At 38.5% G+C, this 21,899-nt stretch overlaps 1 protein-coding gene across 2 annotated transcripts in view; it reads left to right on the plus strand.

The window, feature by feature from the left end:
- maea (macrophage erythroblast attacher, E3 ubiquitin ligase) overlaps positions 1 to 11,525 on the plus strand; it is a 42,944-nt gene extending 31,419 nt beyond the window's left edge. For both annotated transcript variants that reach the window (XM_088913002.1, XM_088913012.1), the window contains exons 6-9: positions 7,349 to 7,457; positions 9,777 to 9,910; positions 10,371 to 10,566; positions 10,741 to 11,525. In XM_088913002.1, coding sequence (XP_088769128.1) covers positions 7,349 to 7,457; positions 9,777 to 9,910; positions 10,371 to 10,566; positions 10,741 to 10,836 — 535 coding nt within the window. In that variant the 3' untranslated portion in view covers positions 10,837 to 11,525. The remainder of the gene's footprint in view (positions 1 to 7,348; positions 7,458 to 9,776; positions 9,911 to 10,370; positions 10,567 to 10,740) is intronic.
- Positions 11,526 to 21,899: the final 10,374 nt, after the last annotated feature.

Raw genomic sequence — 21,899 nt, forward strand, 5'->3', positions numbered from 1 at the left:
TTTTATCATGACAAATTTCTTTTTATTATTGGGAGTATAGTTTATTAGACATTATGAAGTCTTACTAGTAATACTAGTTATCCAGATAAACTGTCAAGTTAAGGTTTCAATAATTAGTTTTAACATTATAATGCACATTTACTATAACCGTTTTAGGGAACGTTATAATCTGTACATCTCTCATAAGGCTAAAGGGTCCAAAAAGAAAGGAAGGCCAGATTTTGTTTTTTGTGGATTTGATAATTCTTAAAAAATCCATGAAATGTTGAAATACTGCAGATGTCCAGAGGCAGTTCTGATTTACAGCTTCATGGTCCTGTGCACAAAAAGGAGTGAAACCACATTGTCAGAATTTTCTTTTCATTATCAATCTAGTGAAATGATGGTGTTATAATAGGGAAGTAAACCTGCGTAAACTGAATATAAGTGACATTTCTTAAGAACAAGGAACTGCAAGCCTCTTATTTAAATGCTGTAGTGGTCTCCGATACCTACTGAAGCAGTGGCATTGTTTTATACAAATGCCAAGTGACGGCTGTAAGGGTCTTGCAGTACTGTGTGCCATCAAAAAAAAAATACTAATAAAAAAATAGGTCAGACATGCATTAGGAAGCTATTGCCACATAGTGAGTGGGTTTGTGAAGGCAGGGAAGGGGGAGATGTGACATTTTGTTGAGCCACAGCTGGTGCTTAAAGAAGTTTTGAAAGCTTTCCTGGGTGCCTGCTGGGAAGCACCAAGTCCTGGGCGTGTGCAGCTCAAATAGCAAAAAATGCAGCTTTGAAGAAGAAAAGCTCACTGAATAGAACCAGTGTCAGTCACTGAATAATGATGCATAAAAGAAAATAGAGCATAAAAAAAACCTAGAGCACTTCAGGAATTAAAGTACTCAAGTGTCACTCAAACACCAACTGCTAAATCTGGCTCCAAATTACCACCTGGATTAAAACGGCTATGGCAGTTTCCAATAAATGTCTTTAGGCTGCTGTTAGATGGGAATAACTTTTAGTTGCCTCTTAAGGATTAATGATTTGTTTAGGAACAAGCAAGTGCAGGTGCGGCGCCTGAAAAAGGCTGGATAGCCAAAATGTTTCTGCTTCTCACATTTTAATGTGGGTTAACCTTTACTTGTACCTTTTGCAGCCAATGCATGCTAACAAAGCTCCCTGCTCAAATAATTATTTATACAACTGAGTAAAAATTGCCTTGATTTGGAAACTGAAAAATTAAAAGGAATTGTTCTGAAGAAATGAAAAACTTGCCTTTGTCATAGCTTGTCCGTGTTTGACGGGTGTTCTACCACACAGATGTTGGTAACACAAGTTGTAAAAGAAAGAAAAAAAAAAGTCAAGAATAACGTTTAGGTGAACACGTTTCGGCTGTGGAGCCTTCTTCGGGTGTACTCGCAGCCAAAACGTTGTTTTCTTTCTTCTCTTTTCAGCATGGAATAAACCTATTACTTGTTCCTTTGCAGCCTTCGCATGCTGATGCAGCTACCCACCTGAATAACGTTTAGCTGTCGACTTCGTGTCTTAGATATTCATAATACCTGATCAATTCATTTTGTACAGGGGCTATCAAGAAAAACAGCCTTCATGTAAATGTGCTTTACATTAAATGTCTTGCATAATATAATTGCTATATTTTTATAGCCTTTTACTGCATACTTAATTATACCCTATTCTGTTCTGAGTTTGGAAAATGCTTTAAAATCCTGAAAATGTGCACTATAATGATTTGGTTCTTTCATGAATTTCTGTTAATAGGGTCCAGAAACGTGCTTTTAATATTGAAAAGAAATGAAAAGTGCCATTTTGCATAGCTCCACTTGTATTTTGTACATTTGCCAATATATTTTACCAGCATGGAGCCACATTTACCAAACAGTGTTGAAAGACTTATTTTTTAAACATTTGCACTGTGATGGACCTGTTGCATCTGTAGGGTTTCAGAACCTGACTGTATGATCCCCCATTACCCTTATATACTGTATGTTATGTAGAGTGTCTATAGAAAATATGCATCGCCCTTGAACTTCTTATTTCATTTTTTTGTGCCTTTTAAATGAATATTTTGTGAGTCTGTTGGGATATCTCTTTTCCACCTTGCACACCTAGATTTGGCAACATTTGAGCATTTTTGCTAGCAGCGATATCGCCCTACATCTCACAACTGGCAGCCCACTGAAGCTAAGCAGGTGTGAGCCTGGTCAGTACCTGGATGTGAGTCTTCCTGGGAAAAAATAAGCTTGCTGCTGGAAGAGGTGTTAGTGGGGCCAGCAGGGGGCGCTCACCCTGCGGTTAATGTGGGTCCTGATGCCCCAGTATAGTGACGGGGACACTTTACAGTAAAAAAAGGCGTCATCCTTCAGATGAGACTTAAAACCGAGGTCCTGACTCTCTGTGGTCATTAAAAATCCCAAGGTGTTTCTCGAAAAGAGTAGGGATGTAATAATCCCCATCTATGAATTGGCTTCATCACTCTGTTCTCCTCCCCGCGAATAGCTGATGCGTGGTGAGCGTTCTGGTGCACTATGGCTGCTGTCGCATCATCAAGGTGGAAGCTGCACATTACCTGTAAAGCGCTTTGAGTGGAGTGTCCAGAAAAGTGCTATATAAGTATTGGCAATTATTATTCTTTTCGAAAGTTTTCAAGTTCTGTCAGGTTCCTTGGAGAGCATTGATGGACAGCAGCCTTCAAGTTAAGCAACAAATTTCAAATTATCTTTAGGTCAGGGCTCTCACTGGGCCACTCCAGGATATTTGACCTTTTTGTTCGTTAGCCACCCAACTGTAGCTTTGGCTGTGGGTGTACTGTGGGTTGTTGTCGTGCTGAAAGGTGAATTCTTATCTCAATTTCAGCTTACTTGCAGAGGGCCAGAGGTTTTCCTCAGGACTTTTGTGTACTTTGCTCCATTTATTTTCCCTTCAGTCTTGATACGTGCCCCAGTCCCTGCTGATGAGAAACATTCCCATAACAAGATGCGGCCTCTGTTATTCTTCACAGTAGAGCTGGTGTTCTTTGGGTGATGTGCTCCATAGGTTTGGCCCTAAACTAGGGCCAAAAGTTCCATTTTAGCTTTGTCAAAGCTCAAAACTTTCTGCTATATTTTTTCAGTATCATTTAAATGTTTTGTTGCTGTTTTTTACAGAAATGGCTTCCTTCTTGCCATCTTTCCGTATAAGACAGATTTATGGATTACTTGAGATGCTGTTGTTGTCACAGGTACACTTTGACCAATCTAGGCCATAAAAGCCTGTAGCTCTTTCAAAGTTGTCATTGGCTTCTTGGTAGCCTCTCTGATCAGTTTCCTTCTTGCTCGACCATCCGGTTTAGAGGGATGGAAGATCTAGGCAGGGTCTTGGTGGTGTCGCACACCTTCCACTTAATCATCTTGACTGTGCTGCAAGGCACATTCACGGCCTTTGAATTTTTTTTTATACCCATCCTCTGATTTGTGTCTCCAAAACTTTGTCCTGAATTGCTTTGGAAATCTTGTGGGTGCACATGGTTGACTCTTTGCTTTGAAATGCAGTAACCAGTTGAGAGAATATACAGGAACTCGTTCATTTAATTTGAAATCATGTGATTCGCCGCAATTTAACACAGGTGGAGGCTTGTTAACTTGGTATGTTCTGTTGAAGATGATTGGTTACTACCAATAATCCCGACAGAAGACCGGTTATTTAGCTCAGCAGAGTTACTCGCTGTCTAGGGAGTGGCGCTCTGATATTTGTTCAGATTGAATATCGATGATGATCTTCAATAAGTATCTCCTTTAGTTTCTTGGAAATGCTAGTTGTTGCTAAATGAGTTTTGGTTTAAGCAGGTTGCACAACCTTTATATAACTGGTAGTATTTCGTTATCTATTGTCTTTCTCTGTTTTTATCTCAAGCAGAAGAATATGATACTGTACTGAAGGCTTGCACAGCAAATTGTGAAGCTCCATATATTGATCCATTGTTTTACACTTCAAGTCAGTTTTAATGATGTCAGTTGTAAAAGCTTGTCTTATGGAGGTGCCAGTGCTGTACTTAGAGATCCCAGAGCACAGACTAAAATGGAGAAGTGCCAGAGTACAGTTTGTTCTCGGTTTTGTCATTCAATCCCCATTAGGCTTCTCAGGTGTCTTTATTGGAGTCTGTTGGTGTAAAAGTGAAGGTGAAGTAAGGGGTCCCAGTAATGAATAGTGGTGATAATTTCTCTGTAAACACAACACTTTATCCTTAAGGTAATTTTCTATAGCTCTTTAAGTGGACAATAGCTGATGAAGCTGTGCTTGTTTTTCAGATCTTTTGATACAGACTGCTACAATTTGTCTCTGTGCTTACCAGAAAAGTGACCTTACTGACTTAGCTATGTTGCTGCTGGTCAGGCAGGATCCTTGCTCCAATACCATTACTTCCTGGAGCTGGATGCTATGTGACCTCTGTTTTCTTGAGGCCTATAGTGAAATCCATAAGTAGATGAATTAATAAGAGCTGGTTAGCAGTTCCGTGTCCCCTTCAGTATGATCAGTGAGCACACAGTCATTAGTATACTGGAGTTCATGTTCTGCAGTCTCCCTGATGAGAGTCTTGGCATGTAAATGAAGTAGATTTGGTCTGGATCACTACTTCTGCTATTGGAGCCATTTTATACTTGTAGGTAGGACATTTTTACCCCATTTGTAGAATTAAATGGTCCTGATTGGCCTGAAGAAGGCAAAACCTACTTGTCATACCATCATGAAATTGTGATTTTATCCTGGATCCTGACTGGATGCCCAGGCATTTTAAGTAGTTTCCATAGACTCTCTGCAGAGTCAAAAAGGCTTAATAAGGTCAACAAAGGTCACATATAAAACATGGTGGTATTCAATATACTTGTAATTGTCCGAGACTTAAGCTCATGGCCATTAAGCCACAACCTTCAATAAAACCGCTTGGTTTTTATGTACAATTGCGTTTTAATGGTTTTATTGACACTATTTTTGAATGAGCTTGAACAATTACATAAAATTAATAAAAGGGAGACCTTCTGTCCTTGCTGGGTACCTGCCAACAATGCATCCATCGAGTGCTTTATATAATTGGTAGTATTTTTGTGACTGCAAGTGCTGAATTTTAATTATATTGCCAACGTTTATTTTCCACTTCTCGTTTCTTCTGGAAAACGGATGTTTGTTGTGCTCATTTCTTCCCACAGGTCTTGGAGCCTTGAGGTAAGGCAGTGTACACTGGGGGTTTTGGTATTCAGTAGTTTCTGGATCCGTCTGTGGTTTCTATCAAACCAATTCCTGTCTCTTCTTGGAGCATCAAGAATTTTTGAGGAGACCATATAGACTGTGTGCCCTTAAACCTTTACCAGCATAGTTCATGGCATGGGTTTCTTATAAGGCAAAAGAGCCAAAAGAGATGTGTTTCTGTTTACCACTAGTGTCACTTTGTTATAGGTTGTGCAGTCTTACTTTTAGATGCAATGCTCAATATCCCCACACACGCCCCTTATCACTTGTCTTATTATCTTTTAAATGTCATGTAATATATTAGTGCTCGTTTTGATCTAGAGTGCATCCTGCCAGTTTTGTCATGGCTAGGAAGCTGAAAGCACATGTTAGAAGTTGAGAAGTCATTCAAAGAGCACATCCTCAATTGGAGTAGGGAATTGTGGTTAGTCTTGCCTACACCATCCTTTTTAATCTATATTCTAGGGATTGGCATTAAAGAAAAATTAAATAATTGAGTCCACTTCTCTCTTGTGTAGGTCTTCAGTGAACTTCTTTTCTCCAGAAAAATGTCATAAAGCAGAAATGTCTGTTGGTGTATATAGCTCCTGTGAAATGGGTTCCATAAGTTGTTGTTTTTTTTACCTTGGCAGTTCTCTTGGCTCATCAGAGTGTGAATGTTCCAGGTTTCTAAGTTCATGCTTTTTAGTTCCACCTATTCAGTAAATACCCACCTGATCAGAACTGATCATTTTTCTCCTCCCCTGACTAGGCTGGATAATGGTGAGGCAGCACCTCAAGTAACTTGGAAGTCCTGCAAGTAAACCACTCCTGTAAATACTGCACAACACATCTCTCTTACGTTCTCTGTATGTGAAGTTACTGCTACAACTTGGTGAATGTCTTAGAAATTTACAAGCTCAGATTAATTTATTTTGTACAGAGCTTTTCAAGAAAAACGGCCCTCATGTGAATTTGCTTTACATTTAAAGATCTTTCATAATCCAATGATTTGCTTAATTTGCTTATTGGACTTGCTGCTTCACTCCTCATGCCGCACTACAGGGTTTTATTGGTCCCAAAATGCAACACCATTACAAAGACACATCTGTGTGATTTATCTGCTGTAGATAGTCTGCCTGCCATGGCTAGGAAAGTCTTGGTTATCTTTATTTGGCTTGCTGCTGAAGTCGTGGATACCATTGAGCAAATTTGAGTTACTTTTCAGCTCCTCCTATTTGATGGCATTTACTTCATTGTGAAGATAAATTATTTATAGTTGGGTAATCTGTTGTTAGATACAGGCACTTCTTGGGGGACCAATTATCTGACTGCCCTTCATTGTTGACCAGTTGTAGTTCTGCCTGTTGCCATGATAGCAGGATTTCAGATCTGACCACATGAAATCTAACCGGACCTCATGCAAGGCCATTATGGATCCCATAATCCCCTCTTCCTAATATGTCCTTAACATCTGCTTGGTCTGAAATGTCCTCTCACTGACCCTTCATCCCTTACCAGTTTGTGCTAGGACTCTGCAGCCACTGTGCCTAATTTTTGCTTTTTATTATAATCTTTTTTTTATATGTACAAAGGTGTGCAGAGACATTTACTTATCTTGGTGACTACTATTTGCATATTAATTACCTTCGTGCAAGTGTTTGGCAACATCGTTTTCATTTATTTCCATTAAATTAATCCTTATAAGTAAACTACTCTAGCACAATGCTTTTTTTACATGTGCAGCATTTCAAGTGCCATGTTGCACACTGCTATTGGATTCTGCTGTTAACACACAAAACATTTTCTGTGCTTAATTTACATAGCCATTTACTTAATGAGGCCTGTAATGTATTGATAAACTATACTAAACCTAGGCTGCTATCGGGTAAGGACCTAATGCATTTTGAATTGTGCTTTATTCAAACACTGCTGTTGTGATCATCAGAATCCATCACCACAAGCCATGTTTGTAAGAAGACATTTAGCGACAAGTAAACAGTATTTCTTTATACCTTATCCGACTGTATTTATGAGTCATGATCTGAGTGATGCTACATTTTCATTTTAGTGCTGGTCAAATGTCTGCATGGATACACTCTGGTATTTGAACAATATGAACCAAGTATTTTATTTTTCCCAGGCATGCAAGGAAACACTTCAGCCAGGCAGAGGGGGGCCAGCTGGATGAGGTCCGACAGGTGATGGGAATGCTGGCGTTTCCCTCCGATACACACATTTCTCCATACAAGGTAACGCGTCCTGGCAGGGTGGAAAGGGTTCATAGTGACCCTTTGTGTCATTGCTGATTCTCCACTTCATTTCTACTAGTGTAGAGAAGACCACAGCTTTCATGCTGTACCATTCAAGACAAAAGAGAACAGCCTGGAGCTAGAACAAGAATATCTAAGATTTACAAAATGTAAATGGCAATTCAGTTTAAGGTCACTTGGGACATAATCAGTATCTTAAATTGTCCCTCTTGGGAATGAATAAAGTATTTTGAATTTAATTGAATATCAGGTATTCGCAGTGTTAATTTAGTCACCAATTTTTGATTTAGCCATAGTCTTAGTAAACTAAAGTGTATGTTGGTCACTTTCTAGTCACCCACTTTTAATTTAGTCTAGTCAATTACATTTTGACTGTAATAAGTCTTCCTTTTGTCAGCCAAAATAGAATTGTGTTTTGTCACATTTTAATCAGGGAATTTAGTTCACTTGTATAATGTATAAAGGTGTAAAAAATGTATTTCTAAAAAACATTTAACACATCTGATAAGATTCTGTCAAAAAGCATAAGTCTTTGTTGCACAATCTAAAGTGAATTGATCCCCACAAAGGTAAAATATCAAGTACAAGAAAAAAAGTGCAATAATAATTGTTGTTAATAAATAATCTTGTACGGAGACATCATATGAGTCTTTCCTAATAAGAAAATCTATTTTTTTTGTAAAGTTACTTTTTTCAGTGTTTCAGTGCAAAATTATTACAACTTTATTCAGCAGCAGTTCCTATCAATACTGAATTTGCAATTACTGAATGTGTTACTTGAAAATATTACTACTGGACAGAACAAGTAATGTATACTTGGCATTCATTTAACTCACTAGTATATTATTAACTAACTCTTTTGATGCCATAATATTGCATGTTGTGCTAGCCTGTTATTTGCCGAACAGAAGGTAAATGTGCCTCATGTGATGAATTTCATTTCAGTACGAATTTGAGTCAAATGGGTCATTTTGTCTTGTCTTAATGCACTCAAAAATTCTAAGCAATTTAGCAATCATTGTGGATTATTTTCACAAGCCTTTTCTCATTTGTAAACTAAAATTAAAAACCAGTCATTGATGAACATTTTTGGCATCATTTACATTGACTAAATTAGCACTGCGTATTAACCACAACTGGGCACGTTGTGTGATGTTTAATCAAAATTCTTTGTTTCCCAAAAGAACTTGAGACTTAATCTTACCCATGCTGAGCTTTCATCTACTATAAGACTAATGTATTTGCGCTATTTTCAATTCATAAACAAAATTGGTTCCTTCTAGCCTTGGAATTAGGCAATCGTCCATCTTTAAATACATCCATGTCCAGTTCCAGAACTCCATGCAGTACTTAAGGTTTTGACTGTATGATTAGTAGGAAGGCATTTACTGAGGATCACTTAATGCATGGTTGTACATTCTATTTGTGACATTTTATTATTGGATGGTGTTTAGAAGTCATATTCTTGTGGTAATAAAGTTAGTTACACAGCTGGTTTAATCACTTGTGTGTGCAGCGAGCAGGTGCCAACATTATTCTGCTAGTTGAATTAGATCATTTCAAAGCTGTGTCTGCTATTGGCTGCATCGTTTGTTGCTAGGTGCTAGAATAGTGAGTGTAATCTTGGAGGGTAAGTCTTTCTATATAGATTAGACGTTTTATGCTTTACCTGGTCCATCAATTATATTTGTAATGCTACTGAAGGCAAGAAAGGCATACAGAACATTAGCAACCAATTCTGTATTGCTACAGAACATAAACTCCAACATTGAAAAGATTCATGTCAATTCAGTGTTCAGAGGGAAAAAAACCTTTAATGTATAAAAATGATGGTTTGAAGAAAAAACAAAGTATGGAATTAACAACTCTGTGCGTTTTTGAAGCCTGAAACACTGGTTTCTTTCAAGAAATGTCTGGTTGAGATCCTTGCATCAATTAGTTGCTAACTATGAAACAGGCCAGATGAGCCAAATTGTTGTTAAAAATGTTAAAAGTGACTTAATTGAGAAGAAGTGGGTAAATATAGTTTTGATAAGGAGGATGCAGCTTTTTATTTATGGTGTTAATTACATTAACACTGGATAATGTACACCTGACCTATTAAGTAGAATTCAAAATGATCTTCTATTGCTACTATCACATTATATTCTTTTCACTGTCTTTTCTGAGATTTTGATTGCTATAGTACTGTTTTTTTTTCAGCAGAATCCTTTGTTTGGCAATATGTTCAGCAGTGAGAAGGGAACATACTGTAACTGTTATTCAGTTAAATTCAAAGATGTAATCCTGTCTTCAAAGGACCTCTTGGACCCGGCTCGCTGGAAGATGCTTATTCAACAGTTCAGATATGATAACTACAGATTACATCAGCTTGGCAACAACTCTGTGTTCACCATCACTCTTCAGGCAGGACTCTCTGCAATCAAAACACCGTATCCTTTTCAGTCTCTTGCATTTCAGATAATTGCTTATACTTATATAGTGCTTTTCTGGACACTACATTCAAAGCGCTGTACAGGTAATGGGGACTCTCCTTCACCACCAATGTGCAGCATCCACCTTGATGATGCGACAGCAGCCATAGTGTGCCAGAACCCTCACCACACACCAGCTAACAGTGGGGAGGAGAGCAGAGTAATTAAGCTAATTCATAGATGGGGATTATTACACCCTTCCTCTTTTCAAGAAACACCCTGGGATTCCACACAAAGTGTGGAATACAAAAAAAAGCTTTAGCAATCCCACAATAAACATATAGAAGTACTTATAAACGGGCTGCTTAATTCTGTCAAGGGATTGTATATGACATGCTTAGTATTACAATTAGATACCATTTGACATCCTAAATTAGCATTATAAAATGTGTTAATCCTTAAATCACGTGGCTCACAGACAGTGCTATAAGGAAGATGGAACTTCAAAAAATCCGGACTGCCCTGTCTGCAGCAAGTCTCTGAACAAGCTAGCCCAGCCGTTACCCATGGCCCACTGTGCCAACTCCAGACTAGTGTGTAAAATCTCGGGGGAAGTGATGAATGAAAACAATCCCCCAATGATGCTTCCCAATGGCTATGTTTACGGATATAATGTAAGTATGTGTTATTCTCACTTGAGTGTGCCAACTATTTGTCTGTTTTTTCCTACTGTGAAATGTTGCTGCCTTGTTACCAGATAGACATAAACCATCAAGAATTCAGTTCTGTGCCGGGGAATTGTACTGAAAATCTAATCTGTTTCTTAAATGTTTTGTCGTGTTCTTCAGTCCCTCCTTTCCATTCGTCAAGATGACAAAGTGATCTGCCCAAGAACCAAAGAAGTCTTCAGCTTCTCCCAGGCTGAGAAAGTCTACATCATGTAGACTTGCAGAGAAGCAGAACTGCAGGATGTATAGGGTGTGGAGACAGCCCAGCCTGGTCTGAGAGCACGATGGCAGTGAACCCCAGTCTCTCCGGAGTCCAAGCTGCACACAGATGCCATTGTTTCTTATGACCAAAGAGCAAATATCGCTTAATCCCCCTGGAGTTTCTGTAATGAGAAGAATCCTGAAACAATAAGATTTGAAAGTGACATTCATGTTTTGATTGTGGGGACTTATACTGTTAAAGGACTTTTTTTTCAGTGAACATTAAGAAATTAGTTTCATTAGTGTTGTGAGTAGAGGCTCATCTTAATTCCAAGTGCTTCTGCCCTTTTTTATTCAGATGGTAAGTCCATCAGCAGATTTACCTTACTGGTGATGAACTGCAGCACTGTTTTTTTTAAATACAGATTAGGACATCTAAAACTTTGATTTGCATTTAAAGGTGTTACTTTGGCTGGGACTAACTAATGCTATTCAAACTGCGCATTCATAGATAAAACTCCCTTTATGATTTCAGAAAGCCTGCTGCTTCTGATCTGTTAAGTCAGTTTAGTATTGGAATTGTAGAAGACAGTTTTAGAAAATACTTATGCATGTTTATATTGGTAGATTATAGGAAAGATTGTTCATGTAAAATTGCTAATCAAGGTTGTTTAATAAAAATAAATTGCTGTTTTCCTTTTTCATTCATTTTCCTTTTGACTGTCCTGAGAGAATATTCAGATTCAAGTCATATGTTTCCTACTTCTTTACTTATTGATGAATTGGAATGAGCTATTTGTAAGACCAACTTCTGCTGGGCAAGGAACAAAACTGACAAGTGAGAGACCAGCTTTGAATGGAGCTCTGAAGAAAATCTTTAAAAATTGGCAATATTTTTAGTGTTCTTATTCAGTTTCACAAGACAACATCTGACGCTTGAGTCTTTAAGAGATTCAATATTGAACTGTGTTCTGTGAGGCAGCTATAAGCTTGCTGAATGATCAAAAGTGAATGAATCATTGAGTCCTTTTGTTAATAGGATTATAACCACAGTAATATGAATGTTTTGCTTGGAAAATGAACCTGGACACACCATTGACCGATTTATGATTTTACATATATAATTCTCTTAAAACATGCTAAATGTCAGAAATATACAGTAAGGTACCTTATTCTCAAGCACATAATACACCATCTTAAAGAAAAAGAACAAAGGAACAGATTTGGCCATTTTTTTTGGCTCTCTTAACTATACTGCTGATATACAGTACAAGTGCTTTTTAGAGCAAAACACTTAAAGTGGTCCATACATTGCCTTGCAAAAAGTATTCAGCACTTTCAGTGATTTCCCATTTTGTTTAATTACAAATCATGCATCATCATATATATATATAGTAAACTAGAGAATTTACTAAATATATATTTTGGGGATATAACTCTTGAAAGGTACATACTGTATCAGGAGAGGTGTATAAAAAAAAATTCAGCCATCATTTGCCCACAGTAATTCTAGTCTTATCTGTGGAATTGGAAATTGAAGTATGATATTTGAAAAAAGTATAGATATAATAATAATAATTGCTTACACTTATATAGCACTTTTCTGGACACTCCACCTTACTCAAAGCGCTTTACAGGTAATGGGGTCTCCCTTCCACCACCACCAATGTGCAGCCCCACCTGGATGATGTGACGACAGCCATAGTGCACCAGAACGCTCCCCACACACCAGCTATCAGTGGGGGGGAGAGCAGAGTAATGAAGCTAATTCCTAGATGGGGATTATTAGGAGGCCACGATCGGTAAGGGACGGGGAAATTTGGCCAGGACGTCAGGGTTACACCCCTACTCTTTTCGAGAAACGCCCTGGGATTTTTAATGACCACAGAGAGTCAGGACCTCAGTTTTACATCTCATCCGAAGGACGGCACCTGTTTACAGTATAGTGTCCCTGTCACTAGACTGGGGCATTAGGACCCACATGGACCACAGGGTGAGCGCCCCCTGCTGGTCCCACTAACACCTCTTCCGGCAGCAGCCTTAGTTTTTCCGAGGAGGTCTCCCATCCAGGTACTGACCAGGCTCATGCCTGTTTAGCTTCAGTGGGTTGGCAGTTGTGAGTTGCAGAGTGATATGGCTGCTGGCGGTAATGATACCAGGACAAAATTTATTTGGTGTTGAAACAGTGAATTACTGCTTCAACATTTTCTCAAATTGTGCCATTTTAAATACACACACCTGTTTTTTTAATCTAAATCCAATAAGCCCCTTGACCAGTTATATTTTTTATTTAATCCACTAAAAAAGCAATTTTTCTATAAAACCTTTGTAATGTGATAAGATGCAGGATAATAAAGAAAGCTAAAGCATTGTTACCTTTGTATTCCCCATAAAATTTCAAAGAAGCTAAATCTATACATTTTTATTAATTCATTACTTTATTATGATACTTTCTTTTATAATTATGGCAGCCAAGACAACTTGTACCTAAGCTACAAGTATATAATTGATTAACGTGGTAAAACCCTCATTTGCTGGGTAAATTCTCTGGCTAAATTCAAATATTTCAATCATACAGTATGTGAAATTTCTTGACACTATGGAAAATGTATATACTGTAAGATAAGATCACTTTATTAGCCATATACAATTTCTTGCATTAGGAATTCTTCTTTTCACATACCCCAGCTTGCTCTCCATGAGACACGCTGACAGAGAGAGAAGCCTGGGGTTAGAGCACAGGGTCAGTTATTGTACAGCGCCCGTGGAGCAGTTTGGGTTAAGGGCCTTGCTCAGGGGCCCAACGGAGTAGGATTCCTCTGCTGGCTGCGGGATTTGAACCGGCCACAGGCACAGATCCTTAGCCACAGTGCCAACGCTCTGCCCCCTATATTATTGGAGTACTCGCAAAAAAAACTAGTGTCAAGACTAAAGTAAAGTGTCTATCACTATATTTTTAAAACTTAGTGAAGTAGTGAAGTAGACCTTCATACAGTATATACATTAAGAAATGTCAGGCATTTTAAGCCTAAATGGATCTTTGAGCAGCATATATAGTCATAAATAAGTGATTTAATGCTAAAATTATCCTAGTCAAGAGGTAGACAGGATTGTTCAGGATTACAGTTCTACATCTTTTATTGGTTATTATTTATATTCTACACATATAAGATTGTATGTGCAGGTATTAAAGCATCATTTATAGCAGGAAAGTGTGTATTTTATTGTTCTGAAGTTCCTAATGTGTATGTGGTGTGCCTGACCAAATAAAACCATAAATAGGAAATTAGCATTCATCTACAATACTGTATAAAATCCCTAATGGAATCTACGTGTTAGTAGTTGTGTACAATTGCAAGAAAAAGTTTGTGAACCCTTTGGAATTACTTGGATTTCTGCATTCATTACTCGTAAAAATGTGGTCTGATCTTCAACTAAGTCATAATAATAGACCAACACAACACAATCGGCTTAAACTAATAACAAACAAACAATTGTACTTCATCTTGTTAGTGCTGAATACATCGTTTAAACATTCTAGGTTGTTTCTAAACAGTCTAGGTTGGAAAAAGTATGTTGAACCTTTAGACTAATGATTTCACCAAAAGCTAATTCGAGTTAGGTGTTCCAATCAATGAGATGAGATTGGAGGTGTGGGTTGGAGGTGCCGTGCCCTATAAAAAAGGCAAACAAAGGTTGGTTACTGACAGAGTCTGCTCTTCTCAAGAAAGAGCTGTTCATGTGAACCATGCCCTGATCAAAAGAAATATCAGAGGACCTTAGAAGAAGAATTGTAGAGATGCATAAAGCTGGAAAAGGCTACAAAAGCATTTCTAAAGGTCCGGTTGTTCATTAATCCACAGTAAGACAAATTGTCTACAAATGGAAGAAATTCAGTACTGTTGCTCCTCTTCCTAGGAGTGGGCGTCCTGCAAAGATCACAGCAAGAGCGCAGCATGCAATGCTGAAGGAGGTGAAAAAGAACCGTAGGGTAACAGCAAAGGACCTGCAGAAATCTTCTGAACTTGCTAAGTCTATAAGACAAACACTGAACAAGAATGGTGTTAATGGAAGGACACCACAGAGGAAACCACTGCTCTCCAAAATTGCTGCACGTCTCAAGTTTGCAAAAGACCACCTGGATGTTCCACAATGCTTCTGGGACAATGTTTTGTGGACGGATGAGACAAATGTTGTTCTCTCTGGGAGAAACTCGCCACGCTATGTTTGGAGGAAAAAAAGCACTGCACACCAACTCCAAAACCTCATCCCAACTGTGAAGCATGGTGGAGGGAGCATCATGGTTTGGGGCTGCTTTGCTGCCTCAGGGCCTGGACAGCTTGTTATCATAGAGGGAACAATTAATTCAAAACTGTATCAAGAAATTTTACAGGAGAATGCGGTCCGTCACATGAAGCTTAACAGAAGTTGAGTGATGCAACAAGACAATGACCTGAAACACAGGAATAAATCAACAGAATGGCTTAAACAGTAGAATATTTGTGTTCTGGAATGGCCATGTCAGAGTCCAGACCTCAACCCAATTGAGATGCTGTGGCATGAGCTGAAGAGAGCTGTTCACGCAAGGAATCCCAGAAATATCAATGAACAGAAACAGTTTTGTCAGGAGGAATGGCTTAAATTTCCTCCTGACCGTTGTGCAAGTCTCATCAGCAGCTACAGAAAGCATTGGGTGGAGGTTATTGCTGCTAAAGGAGGTTCTACCAGTTACTAAATGCAAGGGTTCACATACTACTTCCAACCTAGACTGTGAATGTTTAAAGTGTTCGATATTGTTTATTGTTTACAATTGGTTTGTGTTATTAGTTTATGCAGATTGTGTTTGTGTTATTGTGACTTAGTTGAAGATCAGACCACCTTTTTATGAGTAATTAATGCAGAAATCCAGGTAATTCCAAAGGGCTCACAAACTTTTTCTTGCAACTGTATAATTTTTAAATTTAAATTTAGATTAATATAAAATTTCCCAGTTGGCTATAGTTATACTTATCCCAACAGGTAGGGATATTATATAAGATGAAGAATGAAAACTGAATACCTATGCCACCAGTTTTACACCAGAGCAGCTCCTTCCCTAGTCAGTGCCTCTTGGAGGGACGCTGTAATGAATTGCTGTACAATGGGGTTGGTAAGGTGAGCTAGTGCAATTATCAGCACATGAAATCGCAAACTTCACCTTAACAAGGGTTCCAGCTGGAGTCTGCAAGACAACAAGAACAAGATATTCTGCTCTGTGTGCTCAACCCAAACATTAATGTCACTGTCAATGTTATAAATCTAACAGCTGCTTCTGAATAAAATGGACCTGTATTCCTGTCACTTATTCCTTGTTGTCAGTCATCTGTTTAATTATCCTTTTCATAAATTACATCAATTGCACTGTCCACCTCTTTTCCATTGAAAACTGCTTTATAAACTGGGTTTTATTAATTGTTTATAAACCTGTCAACACAGAGCTGTCTGTTAAAATAGAACACACTGCCACGGTGGGTTAGTAAGAACACTACTTACAAAATCTTCAAAGGAGTTTCCAAAGAGGTCAGAACTAGCCTTCAGAAAAGATTTGTCCGGAATATAAAATGTAGTATATGGGGACTGATGTTCACTTTATGAAGTGAAAGGCTATCCATTACACAGGCCTCTAGAAACATTGTAGCAAGAATTTATTAAATATATATTTTTGTTAAGAAAACATGTTACAAACAAGAGCCCATTCAGCCCATCTGGAAATTAATAGATTGATACAAGGACCTCATCTATTTGATTCTTAAAGGATCAGGATCTGAGAAGTGATTCTTTAGTTCTATTTCTTTCTATATCCTTATAGACAATACAAATCAGACTTATTGATCTATAATAACTTGGCTCAGTTTTCTCACCCTTCGTATGGATGGGTACTACATATTCTCCAGCCCATACAGTAGGTAGTATACCTTTCCTGAGTGACTGTTGGAAAAGTTGTGTCAATGGCTTCTGAATAATAACTGTTTCCTTGAGTACAATCAGTTAGGCCTTGGGGACTTGTTAATCTTGAGTGTTTCTAGTATTTGCAACACTGCAATAGCTCCTGTGCTTATGCTACTAATAAAGAACTTTGTCCATCTTGTGTCTGAAGCATGCAAAGCAAACACTGCAAAGAAACACTCTTTTAGTGTATCAGCTATTTCCCTTTCATTGCATGTTTCCCATTGTTGTCCATAATGTTTTACTTCATTATTAATGATTCTTTTGTTGTTGTAGTACTGAACAGTATTTTAGCCTATATTGCAATATTCTTTCCCATCTTCCCCTTTAATTGTACTCCCATTTCTTTTAGTGGATCCTGTTGTTTCTGATCATTTTATAAAGCCCTTTCTTTTACTTTATATTTTCTTTGCTGATTTGTTGAACAATTTGAGAGTTTTGTTTAGCTTTACTAGGTATTGGAATAAATCTGTTTTGTGCTTCAACCCATTCTACACTAAGTCCATGTCTATCCCATCTCATTCTATATCTCTAAAGTACTCTTGCATTTCTTCAAGGTGTCCTTTCCTGTGAACTGGATTGTAACTATTGATTTGGACTCGGTACATATAGTTTCATACCACAGAACATTATGAAAACAGCTCTCTAATAGTTCTCTAATCTGTTTGCCTCACTGTCTTGATTGTTTGAAAAGACAACATCATTACAAGCTACAGCACAATCGGTAAGAAAGTAGTCATTAATCTTGTCTACCATTTCAGTTTCTGGTGCTATCATTCCTATTTGTTTTTCCCAGTCTAAGTGGAAAACAATTGAGGTCTCATGTATAAACAGCTTCTTTAATACATAGATTATGAATTTCATTACACATTGTTGTATTATAATCAGCATCTGTATTTGGTGGTTCTCAGAATTTTTGACCAGTTCCATATAAATTCTCAGACACATCAGTCCTCTAGTTACAGTGCCTGAACCTCAATATATATAGATATATAGCTCTATTATTTTCCCTCTTTTGTCTTTCCTATCTCCCTGAAAAAATTGTGCATCTGGTAATGTTACAGTATATTCTTCTCCAAATATTAAAATTGCAGATAATATGTATATAGTGAATATTTCAGTTTTTAACACTTTTTGAGTTTGTTGTTTTGAAAAAATCCTGTAAACTAGGTAAGTTATTGTGCTCCGAATTATTTAAGATCTACTGATGTTAACGTCAATACATTAGTGAATGTCACGTTTCTGAAAAAAACATTTTCAGGTAGGACTAAAAAACAACCCGTCCTAAACCTGACTTGGGCCCCAAAATCCAGCACTGAAAAATTGTTTAAGTACTGTGTGAATCTTAACCCTAACCCTACCTGGGCTGTCAACTATGCATTTCCGCGATCGATATCCGAGCCTCTCTGGGCATTGGATTTTGAAATTTTCCCCAAACCTAAAGGTAGAAGTGGAAAACAATCAAGACCGATGATCAAAGCTCTTGCAATTAAATGAGATTCAATAAAGTTTAGTAACAACTTTTGATTCGATTGACTCAGTTTCAGGAAACAACAAATGCGAGGTGCACCGCACCACCCATATCCCAGAGAGTATCTGAAAAAAAATGTTCAGGTAGGACTAAAAAACCACCCGTCCTTAACCTGACTTGGGCCCCAAAATGCAGTGCTGAGATTAAAAATGATCTAAGTACTGTGTGAATCTTAACCCTAACCCTACCTGTGCTGTCAACGATGCATTTCCACAATCGATATCTGAGCCACACTTGGCAAAGGATTTTGACATGTTCCCCAAACTTAAAGGTAGAAGTGGGAAACAATCAAGACTGGTGATCAAAGTTCTTGCAATTGAACGATATTCAATAATGCTTGGTTATATCTTTTGATGGGACCAATTCAGATTAGGGATAAAATTACCGCGAGGTGCACCGCGCCACCCAAACCCGAGAGTATCTGAAAACAATTTTTTCAGGCAGGACTAAAAAAACACCCGTCCTAAACAAGACTTTGGCCCCTAAATCCAGTGCTGAGATTAAATATTGTCTAAGTACAGTGTGAATCTTAACCCTAACCCTACCTGGGCTGTCAACAGTGCATTTCCTTGATCCTATCTCAGCATCACTTGGCAACTGATTTTGACATTTTCCCCAAACCTAAAGGTACAAGTGGGAAACAATCAAGACCACTGATGTGTAGCGGCACGGCTTATTAAAATACAGGAATTAAGTTTGCTGCTCCCTTGCCAGCCCCTCTCTCCTTCATCTCAGTGGTGCTTGATACAGAGAGGCCATTCCATTTGGTTCACAATTAAGGTGCTTTTCTAGCTGATAGTGTCCTGATAAGGAACAACTCCCAAGGCTGAGACACATCAACCACCCTAACAAATGGTCATCTCTGGTGCCTTAAAGTCTGAGATTCCAAGGGAGAGTCTGATTCAAAGTTTGTTTACAACTCTAAGGTCAGAGGGCATGGTTACTCATCATCAGCCAATCAGGAACTGGTAGGGCAGGTTAACCCCACGTGGGTCTCTGATACCCATGAAACTTTCAACCAATGAACGAATGGTACTGTAGGTCCTCCAGGTAAAACAGGCAACACAGAGCCCCTCAGTGCGCCTCCTGGACATTTTCAGCCTCAGCCCGGACAACCACGTAATGGCCAGTGTGTCCAAGTGCAGGACTTTCCTTTGTTCTAAGAGTCGAGAATGGAGGTTGCCAGCGCGTAACCAAAGGATCCACCCGAGGTTAGCCAGCAGCAAGCGTCGTGAACCCAATCTGAATCTAAGTATTCAAGACTGGCGCTTCATCAGGAACGAACCGGTCTTCTTCCTGCCCGGCTGGGACCCGCAGTCACTTTTCTCCTGTGTACAAACTTTGCTAGTTTCAGCTTCAGAGAGCATCAGCAGCGCATCGCCACAGGAATCTCTACCACCACGTCGCAAGCCTCACCCAGCACTGCCTGGCACCAAGCCAGACAGCGCCGCCTGGACAGCAACAAGCCTGCCACCGCTGTTTGTGCCTGCAGGAGATCTGAATCCCCACAGATTGGATGAGTATTCAACATTCTGCATTACAGCTTGAGAATTCAATTGTTACCTCAACCAGTTGATATCAATTTAATTCCTATGAGTGATGTACTTGTTTTGTGTATCTAGTGTAGAAGTTGTAACCATTTTCATTTACGAAACGGTCTAAATGAATGATATACTGAACGTATGTCCCTCTTGGTATTTGTAAATCTTTGTGACTGAATATACACCTTTTGTATTCTGCTAACCCTCACGATAAGATCTGTTATGTTTATATGCATATTTTATGTATTAATAAATGTATTTTTGTGTATTAGGTCCCGTGTGTGTGCGTTGTTTGAGTTATCCCGCAAGGTTGACTCTAATAACCATCAGAAGAATCATTTTTGTGACTTGCTGCTACAATTAATAATTGTCCCAGTTAAGCACAAAACCCCTACATTTACTGGTGCCTCGTGAGAGGATGCCTACAGATGAAAGCTCTTGCAATTAAATGAGATTCAAAAAAGTTTAGTAACAACTCTTGATTCGATCAACTCAGTTTCGAGATGCAACTACCGCGAGGTGCACCGCGCCACCCAATCCCTAGAGAGATCCGTAAAAAACATTTTCAGGTAGGACTAAAAAACCACCCGTCCGTAACCTGACTTGGGCCCCATAATGCAGTGCTGAGATTAAAAATGATCTAAGTACTGTGCGAATCTTAACCCTAACCCTACCTCGGCTGTCAACATAGCATTTCCGCGATCGATATCTGAGTCAATCTGGGCATCAGATTTTGACTAGTTCCCCAAACGAAAATGTATGAGTGAGAAACAATCAAGACTGTTGATCAAAGCTATTGCAATTGAATGCTATTCAATAATGCTTGGTAACAACTTTTGATTCGATCAACTCGGTTTCGGGATACAACTACCACACAGTGCACCGCGCCACCCAAGCCTCAGAGAGTTCCGAAAAAAACATTTTCAGGTAGGACTAAAAAAACACCCGTCCTAAACCTGACTTGGACCCTAAAATCCAGCACTGAGATTAAAAATTGTCTCAGTAGTGTGTGAATGCTAACCCTAGCTGGGGTATCAACTGAGAATTTCCGCGACGTATATCTTAATCTCTTTGAGCATTGGATTTTGACATGATTTTGACATGACATGAAAATTATGAGTGGGAAACTATCAATACCATTGATAAAAGCTCTTGCAAATGTTTTAGATTCTATAATGTTTGGTTACAACTTTTGATCCAACCGACTCATTTTAGGGATACAATTACCACACGGTGCACCGCGCCATCCAGGCCCCAGAGAGTTTCAGAAAACAAAATTCTGATAGGAGCAGAAAACCACTCAATCTAAACTTGACTTGGGCCCCAAAATCCAGCACTGAACTTAAAAATTGTCTAAGTAGTGTGTGAATGTTAACCCTAACCCTAGCTGGGGTGTCAACTGAGCATTTCCACGATTTACATTACAGCATTTCCAAATCCATTCCTTAAAAAACTGTTACAAAATCTACTCAAATGACCAATTTAAAAGTATTTTCAATGCACCTAGTATGAATGGGTTTCAATTTTGTGTCTTTGCATTTTTTTTTAAATCTGCTGCTGAAATAGCATCTAAAATCTACTATTTTTGAGTTGTTTTCATGTGAGGATTACAATTACCAGTATAGTTTGGCTAAACTTATTTCCTTTCATTTTAAACACAGAAAAGAAAACAGCTTAGCATGTTAGAAAGTGTTTTCAAACTTTTGATTTTCGACCATTTTTGACAGGCTTAGCAAAAACGGTAAATTGGGCCAAATTGGTTTTTCGATGAAACAACAAAGCCACACTTTTCTTGCACTGCCAATACATGATCTTATTCAGCGCTGAGATCTTAAGAGAACTGATGAAGTGCACTTGAGCCAGCTTTCATAAGGAGATGATTAGCAAAGTCGACAAGAGCCAGATTTACAGTGAGATGACTACTTGCATTGCAACCTTCTAAATATTTCGCAAAGAAGAGTTAGATATGGGCCAAAGATTATTCAGTCGTGTTTATGTGGGAAGTCGTTAACTGCATTCAT

The sequence above is a fragment of the Atractosteus spatula genome, chromosome 1 (genome assembly GCF_055471065.1).
Source record: "Atractosteus spatula isolate fAtrSpa1 chromosome 1, fAtrSpa1.hap1, whole genome shotgun sequence".
In the NCBI taxonomy this organism is placed as follows: domain Eukaryota; kingdom Metazoa; phylum Chordata; class Actinopteri; order Semionotiformes; family Lepisosteidae; genus Atractosteus; species Atractosteus spatula.